Genomic DNA, 16,758 nt, shown 5'->3' on the forward strand with positions numbered 1-16,758 from the left:
CTGAATTATATTGCTCGGTTCATTTCACAATTGACTAAGAAATGTGATCCCATATTTTGGCTTCTGAAGAAACATAATCCAGGTGTTTGGAATGAAGAATGCCAGGAAGCTTTTGAAAAGATAAAGCAATACCTATCCAATACTCCAGTGCTGTCACCGCCTAGCCCAGATAGACCATTAATTTTGTATTTAACGGTGTTCGAAAATTCCGTGGGATGTGTGTTGAGTCAACATGATGTGACTGGAAAGAAAAAAAGGTGATATACTATCTCAATAAGAAATTCACTGATTGTGAAATGAGATATTCGTCTATCAAAAAATTGTGTTGTGTTTTGATTTGGACGACGAAGAGATTGAGGCAATACTTGCTTTATCATACGACTTAGCTGATTTCAAATTTAGACCTTTAAAGTATATGATGGAGTCAACGACGTTGAATGGAAGAATGGCTAGATGGCAAATCTTGCTCTTCGAGTTCAATATAGTATATGTAAGTCAGAAAGCCATAAAAGGGAGTGTGATAGCAGATTTCTTGGCTAGCAGAGCTTTAGAAGATTATGAATATCTGGACTTTGATTTCTCGAATGAAGACTTGATGTATGTGGCAAATGCTGAAGAGAATCCCCAAGAAAATCATTCTTGGAGATTAAACTTTGATGGAGCTTCGAATGTGTTAGGCAATGGGATTGGGGCAGTCCTGGTATCTCCAAATGAAGATTATCATCCTTTCACTAGAAAATTGGAATTTGATTATACTAATAACATGGCTGAGTACGAAGCTTGCATCATGGGTATCCGGGCAGCCATAGAGCGAAAAATTAAGACACTAGAAGTATACGGAGATTCAGCATTGGTAATATACCAACTAAAAGGGGAATGAGAGACAAGAGGCCCTAAGTTGATTTGTTATCGGAGATTGGTTCTGGATTTGATTGAAGAGTTTGACAATATTACTTTTTACTATCTCCCGCGGGAAGAAAATCAGATGGCTGATGCTCTTGCTACTTTAGCCTCCATGATTGAAGTGAATAAATTAGAGAATATGAAGCCCATTCAAATTAGTATTTATGAAATCACGGCTCACTGCTACAGTATCGAAGAAGTGGAGAATGATAATCGCCCCTGGTACCAAGATATATTACTATATGTGAAGAATTACGAATATCCTGATCAGGCAACGAAAAATGATAAGAGGACATTGAGGAGGTTAGCTATTGACTATGTCCTAGATGGAGAGATTCTATATAAAAAGGGAAAGGATCGAGTACTATTGAGATGCGTGGATGCTGTAGAGGCTAAGAAAATTTTAGAAGAAGTCCATAAGGGTGTTTGTGGAATGCATGCCAACGGATTCACCATGGCTAGGCAGATCATGAGATTCGAATATTACTGGTCCACCATGGAAAGAGATTCCATCAATCATGCCAAGAAATGCCATAAATGCCAAATTTATGGGGATAAAATGCATGCGCCTCCTTCACCTCTTCATGTTATGACTTCTCCATGGCCTTTCTCTATGTGGGGTATGGACGTCATTGGACCAATATCACCGAAGGCTTCTAATGGACATCGTTTCATTTTTGTGGTTATTGACTATTTCACTAAGTGGGTAGAAGCAGCCTCATATGCTAACGTCACGAAGTCAGTAGTCAGTAAGTTTTTGAAGAAAGAGATCATATGTCGATAAGGAATGCTTGAAAGAATCATATCTGATAATGCGCTGAATCTAAATAACAGCACAATAGTGGAGGTCTGCAGTCAGTTCAATATTAGACACCATAATTCATCGCCATACCGACCAAAAATGAATGGTGCAGTGGAGGCGGCCAACAAAAATATTAAGAAAATTGTGGCGAAAATGGTTGAAACTTACAAGGATTGGCATGAGAAGTTACCATTCGCTCTTCTTGCTTACCGAACATCTATTAGGACTTCTACTGGAGCAACACCTTTTTCTTTGGTTTATGGGATGGAAGCAGTCCTACCCATTGAAGTCGAAATTCCTTCTCTCCGGGTATTAGCTGAATTAAAATTCGACGAGGCTGAATGGCTCCAATCTCGGTATGACCAATTGAACCTGATAGAAGAGAAAAGACTGAAAGCTATTTGTTATGGGCAAATGTATCAGCAGCGAATGTTGCGAGCTTATAACAAAAAGGTTCGTCCCAGAGAATTTTATGATGAGGACTTGGTGTTGAAAAAGATCCTCCCTTTACAAAAGGATTTCAGAGGGAAATGGATGCCAAACTGGGAAGGACCTTATGTTGTAAAAAAGGCTTTTTTCTGGAGGTGCTTTGATTTTGGGTGAAATGGATTGTAAAAACTTACCGAATCTTGTAAATTCAGATTCAGTCAAGAAATATTTCACTTGAAGGAAAAGAAGGAATCAAAGTGAAAACCCGCAAAAGGCGCTTTGAATAAAAAAAAAAGGAGAGGCCAAGGTGAAAACCCGCAAAGAGCGCCTTTAGACCAAAGGGGATTTGAGTTGAAAACCCAAAAAGGGCAGCTCAAACATTGATCAGATTGGGGCATATGGTGATCTTGCTATACCTAAATCAATAGGGAAAGGGTATGCGACATCTTAGGGCATCGGCAATGTACTGTAGATCTTCTAAACATATGTTAAATTCAAAATGGTCATTAGTTTGTACGGAGAAGTTCAAGCTGTGATATCCAAAGCACCTAGCCTTCATATTACTTGTACCGAATTTGTTTGTTCTTGTAATACTTCATTCTTTGTTGTTCTTGAATATCTTTTTCTTTTCAAGAAACTAGCTCTCAATAAATTCCTTTTCTTTTATTCATATTTGATAATTCATTTCCGGGTCAGTATTATCTTGATGTGAGCATGTTGCGTTAGAATAATGATTAATGGACTAATAAACTTTCACAAAGGAAGTTTTGAATATTACTCTGGAAGATTCTAAATAATACAGTAACCTGAAACAGGTCTATTGTTTAGAACACGTCAAGTTTAAAATTTTGTCGAGATATCTTGTTGGTGACAAAGTTTTAATCACCAATGGATAAGAAGAATTTCCCTTTAAGAAAGAAAATTTTTCGTTTATGCAAGATAATTGGGTATGACAGCCTGGGAATGGTGTAAAAGACCAAAAGAAATTTCGCATGCTGTATCCTTGAATTGTGATAGCAGAGGATTGAGAAAAGGGACAGATCTTTTTACCTTTGAGTTACAACGAAAGAAAAATGGTACCAATTTTGTATCCCAGTGGATCGAACCTCGAGGTTTATAGTGGGGGCAATATGACTAAGTGTTTCTTTGAAAACACCAACTGAATAGGAAGGCGTGGTAGCACGTCAGTGATAAAGCCTTAATAAAATTCGAACAATGATAACCTAAGTGATAAATAAGGAACATTCTCACAAAAAAATAAGCATTCTACACTCATGCAAACACTATTCACACATGTCTGATTAAGAGCATTTGATGCATTTTGATCATGCTATCCTCATCTTAGGCATAATTGGGTTCATTATAATGGTCATGTTTCACAGATAGCAGATCCTGTCTTTCTATATTGGTAGCGAAGTGAATCGAATATGCAGATCTTGTCTTCCCATATTGGTGGCGAAGTAGATTGAAGAAAGCAGATCTTGTCTTCATGTCTTGGCGTGAAGTAGATCGAAGATAACAGATTCTGTCTTCCTATATTGGTAGTGAAGTGGATCGAAGATGCAGATCTTGTCTTCCCATACTAGTGGCAAAGTAGATCGAAGAAAGCAGATCTTGTCTTCATGTATTGTCATGAAGTGGATCGAAGATAACAGATCCTGTCTTCCTATATTGGTAGCGAAGTGGATCGAAGATGCATATCTTGTCTTCCCATATTGGTGGCGGAGTAGATCGAAGAAAGCATATCTTGTCTTCATGTATTGGCGTAAAGTGGATCGAAAATAGTAGATCCTGTCTTCTTATATTGGCAGTGAGGCAGATTGAGTAAGAAATTCTTATCCCTCTGAAGTTGCAGTGGGGCAAATTAAATAAACAAATCCTATCTTCCTAAAGTTGTAGTGGAGTGGATTAGAATGATGGATCTTGTCTCTCCGAAATTACAGTGGAGCAGATTGCATCAAATTCATCTTTAGGTTGTAACAAGTTGAAGCTATAAGTCTTATCTCCCTGAAATTGCAGTGGAGCAGATAAAAGATAGCAAATATTGTTCTCTTGAGAAACTACGATGTACAAATTCTATCTCTCTGGCATTGTAGTGGGGTAGATTGAAGCACTAGTTCCTACACATCTGAAGATGCAGTAGGAAGGAATGAGGCTACTTGAAGAAGAAAAGTTCTAAGGTCCAGCACGACCGGGCAAAATTGGGCATTTTTAAAATCTTTGCTCTGTTCCTGTTACACAATAACGAGCAAAGAGGGGCAGCTGTAAATACCCAATTTTGCCCGGGTCTAAAAGGCCTGAATTACAAGCAGGCCTGTATGGCCTAATTAATAAGACAAAAATACATAGCCCAATAATGACCCAAATACAGTGGCCCAAAACAAAGGAAGAAACCCTAAGGTTTCTATGGAGTTCATCAGCGTCGTAGCCCGTTCGTGCCGCAGCCAAGAGCCGAATCTTCACCTGCAAGGAAAAAAAGAAACAAACAATATATAGAAAGCAAAATCGAAGATTTGCAAATCAAATCAATACAAGCAGATTCGTTTCTTCATATATTTTGAGAATGGCTATAAAAAGCCATTAAACATATTGTAATAGGAAGAAAAGCAATAAAAAAAAACACGAGTATTTTCACAAACAACAGAATACCAAGAGTGCACAAAATCTATCAAGAAATCAAAAGGTTGATATTTTAGCATCGTCCTCTTCTATATTTTCTTTTCTTTTTTTATTTTTTACTTTGCTAAAATACAATAAAACAAAAAGGAAAGAACTTACTTTCGCTTACCTCCAGAACACCGTTGGCATGGTCGAGGTTCGTCTCCGAGGACAGACGGTTAGAAGCCGAAAGGTTTCTAGGTTTTTTGATGGTGCTTTTGTCGTTTTTTGGAAAATTTAAACCCAGATTTGGGCTCAGAGGCTTCAAAAGGTTTTAATAGGAGATTTTCTCCTTTTTCGGCCACCGCATGAAGCGGTGCTTGAGATCTCGAGATCGGCGGTGGCGCGGTGGCGGTGTGGACCGATGACCGTGCCTGGCCGGAGAACAGGGGGCTGAGAGTTTTTTGAAAGGATTTTGGTTTTTTTTTTTAAAAAAATGGTTTGAAGTGATTTTTTTTGGAAGAATAGGGGCTTATATAGGGTACTAAAACGGTACCGTTTTGGAGAGCCCCCAGACGCCCAAAACGGCGTCGTTTTGGGGAGGCCGACCCAAATCCGACCCGACCCGGCCTAGGATCCGCGTGTTTTGAGTGGAGGGGTAAATTGCGCTTTTAGCCCTTCCGCCTTTTAATATTTTTGCAATTAAGTTTATTTTATTTTTTTAAATTCGCTTTTAATTTATTTTAAATTTCAAATTGGTCCCTATTGAATGATGCTGTTTAGATGGAAAGGGAAAATTTCCATTCCAGTCCCTCCATGATTATATGCGCGTTCAATACAGTCCTTTAGGATTTATTTATTTGCGGATTTACCCCAGATTTGTCACCTACAGTTCAATTTAGTTTTTTTTATTTTATTTCATTTTTTAATTAATCTCAATAATTTAATTATTTTTTTATATGTAATTATTTTTTTATCCATATATATGTGTACTTATTTTTCTTTTATGTACATTTTTCTCTTATATATATATACGTATTTATTTTTATTAATTTTGATTTTTTATATATTTGTATATATGTACGTGTGTATATATTTATATTTTTTAACGAATGTTTTTTTACATTTATATATATAAATGTGTATATTTATTCTTTTTTAAAATGCTCAAATACATATATTTTTAACACATGTTTTATACGTTTATATTTTTCTTTGCATTATATATTTAGTTATATAATTTTTATAATCCAAAGTTTTATAAATCACATGTATATTTTAATCTTCATAATTTTTATGTGTTTGCTTTCTTCATTTATTTTGCTTGCTTTTTTCATTCGCTATTTAATTGTGTTTACATTTATATTCTTTATTTAATTGATATTTTGCATGTCATGGATTATTTTTTATATATTCATTTCGTTTATTTATTTTATATTATTTATATGCCATTGTTGTACTTATTATTGTGACATTCATACATACAATATAACATTACGTCATCTTTTTACTCGAATTTAAAAATAGAGTTTTTCAAAATAGATAATACTCATATTTAGGATTTTCAAGAAAATTGAGCCCTAACGTATTGGGTTCCGATTTTCTTCGTAAAATCTAACAATCGAGGATTGCTCTTTAATCAAACAAAATAAAACTTGTCATCGGGAATTCAATATGTTGTGTCCTAACATATTAAATGGGACACGTTGATTTCTCGAGACAAAGATTTTTTAAAAAATAAAGGAAATATTGAATGTTTGGGATTTTAGGAAATTGTGCACTAACGTATTGGGCTGCGATTTCTTCATAAATTTTAAACAATCAGATTTTCTTAAATTTTATTACACAAGTTTTTTGGACTAACTCATCTTGAAGAGAATAAAATGTTGTGCCCTAACGCATTGGGTGTGATGTTTTTCTTTTTTTAAATGAGAAAGTCTTAATAAATAATTTAATTTAATTAAGGATCACATTTTTTTAACTCTTGACTTTAAGACATTAATTAATCAATTTGGTACCAATTTTTGGGCGTTACGAGGGTGCTAATTCTTCCTCGTACGTAACTGACTCCCGAATCCGTTTTTCTGAAACTTGTAGACCAAAGTCATTTTTTTAGGTGATTCAATCACACCTTAATAAAAGATTGGTGGCGACTCCCAATTTTTATTTTTTTAAAGTCGACAACTAAATTTTTGTTTTCAGAAAAATGGTTTCGACAGACATCATATGAAAAATTATTATATATCATTAGCAATAAATTAATTTTTTTAAAATATAAAAAATAATCCACTCTAAGTTATTAAAATGTTTATGTAATCAAAATAATGCGTTGGTAAACACAACCCAACCAAAGTTAAATGAAATTAAAAAGAAAAAGAATAAATCAAATTGCAAAGGGAAAATTAGACTAGTAATCACTAAATTTTTATTAAAATGATACTTCAGTTATTAAATTTATGAAAAGTAATAAATCAGTCACTAATGTTTATGAAAAGTGACAAAGCAATCATTCGAACCCATTTTCCGTAACAAACCTAACGGGATAGCTGATATGGCTTGTTAGGGTGTCACGTTGGACATGACCGAAGATCCATTTAATGGTAATCAATTTCCACTGTGTGCCCTAGAAAAAAATTAACTTAATGTGCTAAAAAAAACCAATTAAAACATGAGAAGAAACTGGAGAGCGGAAAACAAGTTGGTTTATGCTTATATTTTGAAACAACTTGACCTTCTTAGCATATACTACAAGTCATATAGGATGATATTGTTTTTTGGTAAACAGTTTACCTTAATTAATAAATGAATTACAATGTTTTATGCTTATATTTCGTCTGAATAAAATATCTTTGCTATTTTTAGTCCATCCCATAAAGCAAAATCAAAGATTCCATAAATTAAACTTTCCAACATCTATTACATAAAACAAATTATAGATAACATACTTTTAACTCAAATCATAAACCTTTTTACATTTAACATTGCCTCCACCAATGTCCCTCGTACCATTGATAAAAAAAAATAAAATCATAAGTTGGTTTTTCATTTCAACAACCACAACAAAATTATAAATAACAACTCCATCAACCATATTTTTCTCTCCCTCCTTCTTGCATCCTCCATTGTCCTTACTTCTTTCAAAACACTCATCAACACAATTCGTGAACGGGATTATCATTAGACCCAACAACTTCATTGGTGGATCAAATCAGGTAAAAATATAACATGCATTTTGAAATTCACTCCCATATTTCTTAAACCCCAAAAACCTCTTACCTGGGTTCTCATTGGATAAAAAAATCCTTAAATTGGCTAGGTTCCAAAGTAGCACAACAAAATCATAATAGGTATCTCTATTTTTTTTATCTCTTTTCTTCTTTTTCTTCTTCTAGTTAGAGTTCTTCTATTTAGCCAATAATCCTTATAAATTGATAAAATGATCTGATATAGACATTCGATCATGTCTAACTTGGCACCCTAATAAGCAAAAATTTACTCGGACAATCAATTTATTACTTTTTCATATATTTTTAAAAATTTATTTATTCAAATATTATTTTAATCAAAATTTAGTGACAGCGGGCAAATTCTCACTTGTCTTGGTGTGAGACTCACTCAGGGGAGAAGTATTAGGCAAAATGGAAAGTACCCTTTCGGAGATCTCAAGGGTCTGACCCTTCGATGTTTCCGAAGCTGTCTTAACCTCTCTGTTTCTTTTCTTCTTCAAGCACCCTACTCCTCCCCTTTCTCCTTTTACATAAATTCTCATTCTTTCGCTGTCGTTTTGGTTTTCCTTGATTCAACAGAGGAAAGAGCTTTTAACTTTTTAATAGAGAGATGGCAGCCTTTTCCGCAACGCATTGCCGTTCATATTCATACTCTCATTCTTCATCGATAAATGGAGGCCAAAATCAACGCTTTTCTTTCTCTTCTTTTTCGAGATTGTCTGTTCCAGCTAAAGCTATAAGAAATTCCCATCAAACTGTTGTTCTCATGCAAGATGGTTAGTTTTTGTTTGTTTATTTATTATTTCTAATTTCTCAGTTCTTTTAGTTTCAGTACATTTTCAGTTTGTTGTTTTTTTCTTGTTGCAAGGGAATACAAGCAAAGATATTGGAGAAAAGAATTTTCAATTCTGGGAAATCTTTATTCTGTTTGGAATTGGGAAAAATCCTTGACTATCAATTTGCTTAATACAAATACATGGTTGATATATAAACATATTTATAATTTATGAATGGTTTTTGATGCATAGGTGTAGTGGCCACAAAAGTGACCCCTGTGGAAAAAGAAACACCTAAGGAGAAATTGAAAGATGAGTTGTTGTCAGTTACATCTACAAAGGAATGGGATGAGAAAGCAGGCTTTGATAGCAACGAAAATGAGTCAACTGTTAGTATCACAGTGGTCGGAGCTTCTGGGGACCTTGCCAAAAAGAAGATATTTCCTGCACTTTTTGCACTTTATTATGAAGATTGTCTTCCTAAGGTTTAGATTTTTCTTTGAAAGTTTCACTTTACTATTGCCTTCTAAACTGCTTGCAACCTAATCTGGTTAATCATTAATGTCTGAGTGTGCATTTATATTTGTTTTAGCACTTTACTATCTATGGTTATGCGAGGAGTAAGATGACCGATGCAGAACTAAGGAATATGGTAAGCAAGACCCTTACCTGCAGAATTGATAAAAGGTGAACTATTTTTTTTTTTACCTTCTGTTTGTCATTTGAAGCTTGAATGCAGCCACAAGTGGATTGGATTGTGGCTTTTAATTGCTTCAACTTAAGGTTATGTGATATGCAAATCCAGGGAGAACTGCAGTGAAAAAATGGATCAATTTCTTAAAAGATGTTTTTACCACTCTGGCCAGTATGATTCCGAGGAAAATTTTGCTCAGCTAGACAAGAAGCTTAAGAGGCATGAGGTAATGAGTTTGTGATTTGTGATCCATTTTATTAGAATTTCCTACCATTTTTAGGGGTGGCTAGGGTGGGGCTGGTGAGTAATTTGTGGCTGCTTGTTTGTGATCTTTGCTCGGCTGAATGTGTTGCTGAGATATTGCTAGTTTTGACCAAATTTTTTTATGCATTGGAGATTGGACACAATCTTCACCTATTTCTCCATATTTATACAGACGAGTTGGATTTGTGGCAAAGCAATCAACACTTTCTCAAATTTAAGTTTATTTTGTGAATTGAATGATTTAAGGATTGTATGTTTACATAAGTCGGTATCCATATTTGATTAATAACTATTCATGATCTATCACTAATCTTTATCTGGGAATCAATGACCGGAGAATCATTATCTTATCTAGGCTTGTGAAAATGGTGTCATTGTAAGATTATCACCAGAGACTATTTAGTTAACGCACTCCAAGCATGGAATCACGTAAACCCTTTTACATGTTTCATTTATTTATTTTTGTCTTCTTTAAGATCTTGTAGTGTGGAAGGATTTTCTTGTTCCTTAGTGTACTTTTACTTTTGGTGGATAGAATTCCCTTAACTGTTCTCATAAATTGAGAATTCATTTGTGTTTGATGGTGGATAGAATTCCCTTTAACTTTTCTCATAAATTGAGAATTCACTTGTGTTTGATGATATGAAATTGCTCATGCAGGGTGGGAGGGTTTCTAATCGCCTCTTTTATCTGTCTATCCCTCCAAATATTTTTGTTGAGGCTGTCAAATGTGCCAGCTCATCAGCTTCATCTGGTAATGGCTGGACCAGGGTAATTGTTGAGAAACCTTTTGGTCGAGATTCAGAATCTTCGGCTGTGCTGACAAAATCTCTGAAGCAGTACCTAACGGAGGATCAAATATTTAGGTGGAGTTTTGCCGCTCATGTTGGTACTTGTGTTTGTGAACTGCAATCTGATCAGATGATATTCTTTCTACAGGATAGATCACTATCTGGGAAAGGAACTTGTGGAAAATCTTTCTGTTCTTCGGTTTGCCAATCTTATTTTTGAACCCTTGTGGACAAGACAGTATATTAGAAATGTACAGATAATATTCTCTGAAGATTTTGGAACTGAAGGACGTGGAGGGTAATTTTCCTTCTTTTATGGTTTGTACTATTTAGCTAAAACTCTGTGTAACACTTACAACTTTTTGCTTCTGTTTTTTGACTATCTAGGTATTTTGACAATTACGGAATAATTAGAGATATAATGCAGAATCATCTACTTCAAATACTTGCTCTCTTTGCTATGGAAACACCTGTAAGTTTGGATGCCGAGGATATAAGGAATGAGAAGGTAAAGTGGTAAACTGATGTTGGCTATTTTAGGATGCTTTAGTATGATCTTGTATATGTGCTTGTATAGACTAAACTGCTTTCTGTGTGCCAGGTTAAAGTATTGCGGTCAATGAGGCCATTGCGACTTGAAGATGTAGTTATAGGACAGTACAAGAGCCACAGTAAAGGAGGGGTTACTTACCCCTCCTACACTGATGACAAGACTGTGCCCAAAGATAGCTTGACCCCAACTTTTGCAGCTGCTGCTTTGTTCATAGACAATGCAAGATGGGATGGGGTGCCTTTTCTAATGAAAGCAGGAAAAGCATTACATAATAAGGGGTAAATGAAATCTATAAAGAAATTTGAATTCATATAGTAGATTTATATAGCGTTGGTTATTTAATAAATGCATGCCGCTATAATCTCTTTCACCTTTCCAGGGCAGAGATAAGGGTGCAGTTCAGGCATGTGCCTGGCAATTTATATAACCGAAATTTTGGGACTGATCTTGATCGTGCTACAAATGAGCTTGTCATTCGAGTGCAGCCAGATGAAGCTATTTTTTTGAAGATCAATAACAAGGTTCCTGGATTGGGTATGAGGTTGGACCGCAGCAATCTAAACCTTCATTATGCTGCTAGGTAAACTTTAAAATGAACCATGTTTTCACTGTTTCTGAAGTTGCTCTTTACTGTTTAAAGATGTTTGTACATTTCTTATTATTTAATTTGACAACACAATTTTAGCAAAACCAAACTGTCCTTACATCAATAAATTTAGTGATTAATAGATTTAGTTCCAAACTGAACTTATCGGGATGTTGGTTGTAGATATTCAAAAGAGATCCCAGATGCATATGAGAGGCTACTGCTGGATGCGATCGAGGGTGAGAGGAGGCTGTTTATCCGAAGTGATGAGCTGGATGCGGCGTGGGCACTCTTCACTCCAGTATTGAAGGAGCTGGAAGAGAAAAAAATTATACCCGAAAGCTACCCTTATGGAAGCCGTGGCCCTGTCGGTGCTCATTATCTTGCAGCGAGATACAATGTTCGGTGGGGTGACCTTGATATAGAGCAGTAAGGGTTTTACATCTCTAACGTTGCTATTTCCAAGCAAGAGTGCTGACCATTTTTTGGATCTTTACGAGGCATATATATTGTATCAAATAGGGTGGCTGAATTAGCATTGCTGTCTGTATGGAAATCAAATGTAATCAAGAGATGGATTTTGGCTGTGAGAAGCATTCGAGTTAAGCCATAGGTTTACTAAATAATTACAAATAGCTTTATGTTTATAGTTAGCCATTTCTTGTCTTCTCATTTTAGGTAGAACGTGAAATAAGAATAAGAATGTTTCGTTTTATACATTTTATTTTTAGTTTTTAACAAAATGCCCTATATTATGAGTGTCTCCAAATTTAATTTGATTACAATTTTTAATCAGAACTATTATTGTGTTTTCAATTATTTTAGAAAAATAAAGTTCAAATCATGTGCATCGGTGTATATTTTGGTATAGTATTTACTAAAGTAAGATAATATAATTATTTTTGGACCAAACCAATTAATCTTCATAACTTCATACAATATGTACCATTTTGTAATTGTCAGTATATATATCCTATTCACTCAAAGATATGGAAAAAAAGTTGATGACACTTTATTTTTAAATGATGTGTTAAACATTTTGGGTTAATTTAGGATCCATACTTGACTATGTAAAAAAGTTCAAACATTTACTTATTACTTATTTTTACTTTATCTTCAAATGATCTATAATTGTTTTTTCTCTAAATTCTTTTAATTTCAATTAAATTTAAAGTTAAATCAGATTAAACCATCACACAAGAGAATAAAATATTTTAATATATTTAAATTTTAATTTTATATAAAATTAAAAAGTTAAAACCTGCCATAAGTGGCTGTAATTTTAATATATTTAAAATTTAGTGATTCTACTTTTATTTTTAAGAATTTAATTTGTCTACTTTTTAGATTTAGATTAGTAGCATTGTAAATATATTTTATTAGATTTAGGTTTATTACAACATTACTTTTTAGTTACAAGTAAAATTTTGTTTTATTTCAAAATGTCACAAATTTTAAATTTTAAAAAAATAAAAATATGAAAATTAAATTCCAAGATTATAAGTAAATATCACATATTTTAACCTTTTGGTGGGCTTTCTTCTGGTTTGTCCAATCCCATTATCTTTTAATTTAGTGATGGCATTGCCAGTGAGGTCAGTGATATCAGGTTCCATCTTCTTAGGGGATTGCTGCCACGCTCGACTATACTCCTTCGCTGCCCCCTCTGTCCTATACAGGAGAACACAATACAAAGCTTCTACAACAAAAATGGCGTCAGCTAATGCCCAAGGCAGACCCAAGACTATCGATTCACATTTGCACATATGGGCATCCCCTCAAGAGGTAAAATCCTCTCTTCCTTGCACCACTGTTTCTTTGCAAAACCAAGTTTAGGGGATGGGATTGGACAAACAGTAACACAAATCACGCCTTTTCCTTTTTGTGTTTGGGTGTACAGGCTGCTGATAAATATCCTTACTTTCCTGGCCAAGAACCTACTTTGCCTGGACACTTGGATTTCTTGCTCCAGGTAAGATGTAGCCTCTGAGAGAGATAGAGAGAGACTATGCTTTTGCTTATTTATTCTCTGATAAACTATTCTTGATTTTTTTTTCTCCCCGCAGTGTATGGAAGAAGCAAGTGTAGAAGGTGCACTCATTGTCCAGCCCATCAATCACAAGTTTGATCATTCATTGGTGACCAGGTCTGCTTCGAGTTTGAGGATAAATTACTAACATTTGCCAATTTCTGATCATTTCTGTAACTATCATTTTGTGAATTAAGCTATAAAACCATATGAAAGTATTGGTGTGAAATGGATAAATCATTCAGGGTGTTGACTAGTATTTTGGTTAAGAAGTTACCATTTTGGTTATATATACATAAAACTATAAATTCTCTTAGATAGAGAAGCCGATGATTGAGAAATTTTAGCATTTAATTACACCTTTTTAGCTGAGTTCCTTATAAGAACTGGCCCTCATATCATGGTAGAAATGAATGGATGATCCAATTGCTATCGAAGGTTCATGTACTTTCTGTACTACCTAATTTCTTGAACAAATCAGGAAAGCATTGCATGCTGAATACTAATATTTTGAATGATTGATAGTGTCCTAAAGAAACACCCTACCAAATTTGTTGGTTGCTGCCTTGCAAATCCTGCAGAAAATGGAACTGGAGTTAAGCAGCTTGAAGATCTCATTTTGAAGGTTTTTGATTTATTTTCTTTTATTAGATAACTCTATTTTTGTTCTATTTTATTGGGAGAACCATGCTTACGATCTGATTTTTCATGCTAGGATGGTTATCGAGCTGTTCGCTTTAATCCTTATCTATGGCCTTCTGGCCAACAGGTATCAATCGCAAAATCTTTTTCAGCTATTAGGCCACAAGATGTCTCTTCTATTTGAATTATTAAAATCTAAGCTGTGTTCATTAAAAATTCAATCCATATATGTGGTTTAAATTGGAGTAACTGTTCTGTCCGTAGAATAAAGCCAGGTAAACAACTGATTGAAGAAACAGAGCTTTCGCCGAATTAGCTGAGAAAATTCTTTACATCAAACCCCTTCTTAAAGTATTTACTGAAAATGTTAGGAAAGGTTTGTTAAGATATGTAAATAGAATAATATAGTTGATTATTAGGATTTGATTTTATTTACTTTCCTGAGAGAGTAGACTCATACTTGTATATATATATGTATTGTTTGATGATGAATGATAAATAGAATTTCATTCTCTCTTTCTTCTTTTGCCTCGTTAATTATTCTTTCAGTATTTCGTTCATAAATGGTAGTGACACTTCAAGGGGAATTATCTTAGGTGGACTGTCCATATGAACTAAATATCTTATCATAAATAGACATGTAAACTTCAGACATGAATCATGTATTCCTATAAAGCGGTGGGTTTTTACTTCTTTTTTTCTTTGATGTGAATCATATATTCCTAATATTTACCCTTCTTATGCTGACACTTCAATTATTCTTAATGATACCCAGATGACAAATGAAGTTGGAAAGGCAATGTTTTCTAGGGCAGGAGAGCTTGGAGTACCAGTGGGTTTCATGTGCATGAAGGTATTGCTGTTCCCCTAGGCTCTCAAACAGAAATGAAGAAGCTCTTGTAGTTTTTATTTTATCTGAATAGGGGTATACGGTCTTTCTTTCTAAAGGAAGGATTGTTCTACTCTGAAACTGAAAATTATACTAGATAATTTCCATAATCTATTTTGTTCCAGTGGCGAAGTGCTATTCTGAAGTCTGAGTCTATATTTGGTTGATAAGGATTACATCATCTTCATGAAATTGGACTTTTTCAGGGTCTCAATCTTCATATTTCAGAGATTACGGAACTATGCACAGAATTTCCTTCAACAGCAGTTTTGCTTGATCATTTGGCTTTCTGCAAACCACCATTGTAGCCTTTGTGAAATATTTCAATCATTAGCTGGGTAATACCATGTTTATTATTTAATATTATTTTCAATTTAACTTGCAGAAATGATGAGGAAAAGCTTGCCTTCTCTGAGCTCTTAAAGCTTTCCAGATTCCCTCAGGTATAAAGAGCTATGCATAACATAACCATCAATATTACTCAATTCATAATGATATTCCTTTTCTTTTTAGCAATTCTGGCATCATGAAGATGCAATGGCTATTGCAAAGATTTTTTAGTCTAAACAATGGTGGAGAGAGCATCAGATTTCCTCAATTTCCAAAAATATGACCTTGCTGCTTTTCAGCTCCTTTACCCTTGTTTCAAAAGTTTTTTTAATCATCTGCACTTATATGGTGGATGATTGTTCCCTTTGGTATTTGAGATTTCTAGGAATTGAACAATGGTCACTACAACTAAAAGCCCTACATTCTTCAATAGATCACAAGGTTGTTAGCCACCCCAATTTAAAGTATGATTTACTGTGATTTATTCAGATGTAACTTTAAATGTACAGGTATATGTCAAATTCAGTGCATTGTTCAGGGTTTCAAGAATGTCATCCCCGTACCTGGATTTAGTTCCACTTCTAGCTGAAGTTGTCTCAAACTTTGGAGCAAATCGTGTCATGTGGGGAAGGTAACTGTCAATCTATCATTGTTTTTATTTCATACTTCCAAGTTTCAGCCTAAAGTTTAAGCATTCAAAGGGTTCATCTTTGACACATTCTCACAAGAAGTGGAGTTTTGTAACTCTGCAAGAATGGTTAAAAGAGTGGTGGAGGATGGTTTGTTGATTGGAGTGGGGTATAGATAATGGAGATTTTGAATGTATGATTGCAGCGATTTCCCATATGTTGTTCCCGAAAGTGGTTATAAAGGAGCAAAAGAAGCCGCGTGTCTTATTGCCAGACAGGCATCTTTGTCATCTTCTGAGGTAGAATGGATCATGGGGAAGACAGTAATGCAACTCTTTCAAGGTCAATGGCTTCCTTAGGCAGGTTATGCTCATCTCTAGTAATGAGTCCTTTTATCTTGGCCCATTACCACTTTTTTTTTTTTTTTTTGGTACTATTAATCTATTATATGTTTAGGATCTGAACTTAAGTCACTGAAGTGAGAGAACACAGTACAATCCACTATATTAACCTACTTTCAAAAGCGTACATGCTGTTGTAAAATAAGAGCTTAATAGCAAATAAGAGCTATTGTGAATACAATTATCCTACAATAGATTTAAATTCTTTCCTCAAG

The 16,758-nt window shown here is 34.5% G+C and overlaps 3 protein-coding genes across 3 annotated transcripts; all 3 read left to right on the forward strand.

Moving 5' to 3' along the window:
• Positions 1-1,858: 1,858 nt before the first annotated feature.
• Positions 1,859-5,189, forward strand: LOC128039983 (uncharacterized). Its single transcript, XM_052628939.1, has 2 exons — positions 1,859-2,158; positions 5,040-5,189. Exons 1-2 carry the CDS (start codon positions 1,859-1,861, stop codon positions 5,187-5,189), a joined length of 450 nt encoding a protein of 149 aa, XP_052484899.1.
• A 3,146-nt stretch (positions 5,190-8,335) lies between these two features.
• On the forward strand, positions 8,336-12,340 carry LOC105794780 (glucose-6-phosphate 1-dehydrogenase, chloroplastic). Its single transcript, XM_012624090.2, has 10 exons — positions 8,336-8,735; positions 8,988-9,220; positions 9,328-9,422; positions 9,541-9,655; positions 10,354-10,559; positions 10,633-10,782; positions 10,872-10,992; positions 11,086-11,315; positions 11,417-11,617; positions 11,807-12,340. Exons 1-10 carry the CDS (start codon positions 8,570-8,572, stop codon positions 12,054-12,056), a joined length of 1,767 nt encoding a protein of 588 aa, XP_012479544.1. The 5' UTR covers positions 8,336-8,569; the 3' UTR covers positions 12,057-12,340.
• Positions 12,341-13,160: 820 nt separating this feature from the next.
• LOC105794782 (uncharacterized) lies at positions 13,161-16,757 on the forward strand. The gene is made up of 10 exons (XM_012624092.2): positions 13,161-13,408; positions 13,524-13,595; positions 13,690-13,769; positions 14,178-14,277; positions 14,368-14,421; positions 15,070-15,147; positions 15,390-15,487; positions 15,569-15,626; positions 16,023-16,144; positions 16,348-16,757. The coding sequence occupies exons 1-10, from the start codon at positions 13,202-13,204 to the stop codon at positions 16,499-16,501; spliced, it is 1,023 nt and encodes a 340-aa protein (XP_012479546.1). The 5' UTR covers positions 13,161-13,201; the 3' UTR covers positions 16,502-16,757.
• The last annotated feature ends 1 nt before the right edge of the window (position 16,758 follows it).

The sequence above is a fragment of the Gossypium raimondii genome, chromosome 3 (genome assembly GCF_025698545.1).
Source record: "Gossypium raimondii isolate GPD5lz chromosome 3, ASM2569854v1, whole genome shotgun sequence".
Lineage (NCBI taxonomy): Eukaryota > Viridiplantae > Streptophyta > Magnoliopsida > Malvales > Malvaceae > Gossypium > Gossypium raimondii.

Excerpts from the sequence above, each read along its gene's own strand:
- LOC105794782 (XM_012624092.2), top strand. The coding sequence starts at position 13,202 with ATGGCATTGCCAGTGAGGTCAGTGATATCAGGTTCCATCTTCTTAGGG. Across the intron at positions 14,422-15,069 it reads TATGGCCTTCTGGCCAACAG|ATGACAAATGAAGTTGGAAA; the intron begins GTATCAATCGCA and ends AATGATACCCAG. Across the intron at positions 15,488-15,568 it reads GCTTTCTGCAAACCACCATT|AAATGATGAGGAAAAGCTTG; the intron begins GTAGCCTTTGTG and ends TTTAACTTGCAG.
- LOC105794780 (XM_012624090.2), top strand. The coding sequence starts at position 8,570 with ATGGCAGCCTTTTCCGCAACGCATTGCCGTTCATATTCATACTCTCAT. Across the intron at positions 10,560-10,632 it reads ACGGAGGATCAAATATTTAG|GATAGATCACTATCTGGGAA; the intron begins GTGGAGTTTTGC and ends TTCTTTCTACAG. Across the intron at positions 10,993-11,085 it reads AGGATATAAGGAATGAGAAG|GTTAAAGTATTGCGGTCAAT; the intron begins GTAAAGTGGTAA and ends TCTGTGTGCCAG.
- LOC128039983 (XM_052628939.1), top strand. The coding sequence starts at position 1,859 with ATGGTTGAAACTTACAAGGATTGGCATGAGAAGTTACCATTCGCTCTT. Across the intron at positions 2,159-5,039 it reads TGCGAGCTTATAACAAAAAG|ATTTGGGCTCAGAGGCTTCA; the intron begins GTTCGTCCCAGA and ends ATTTAAACCCAG.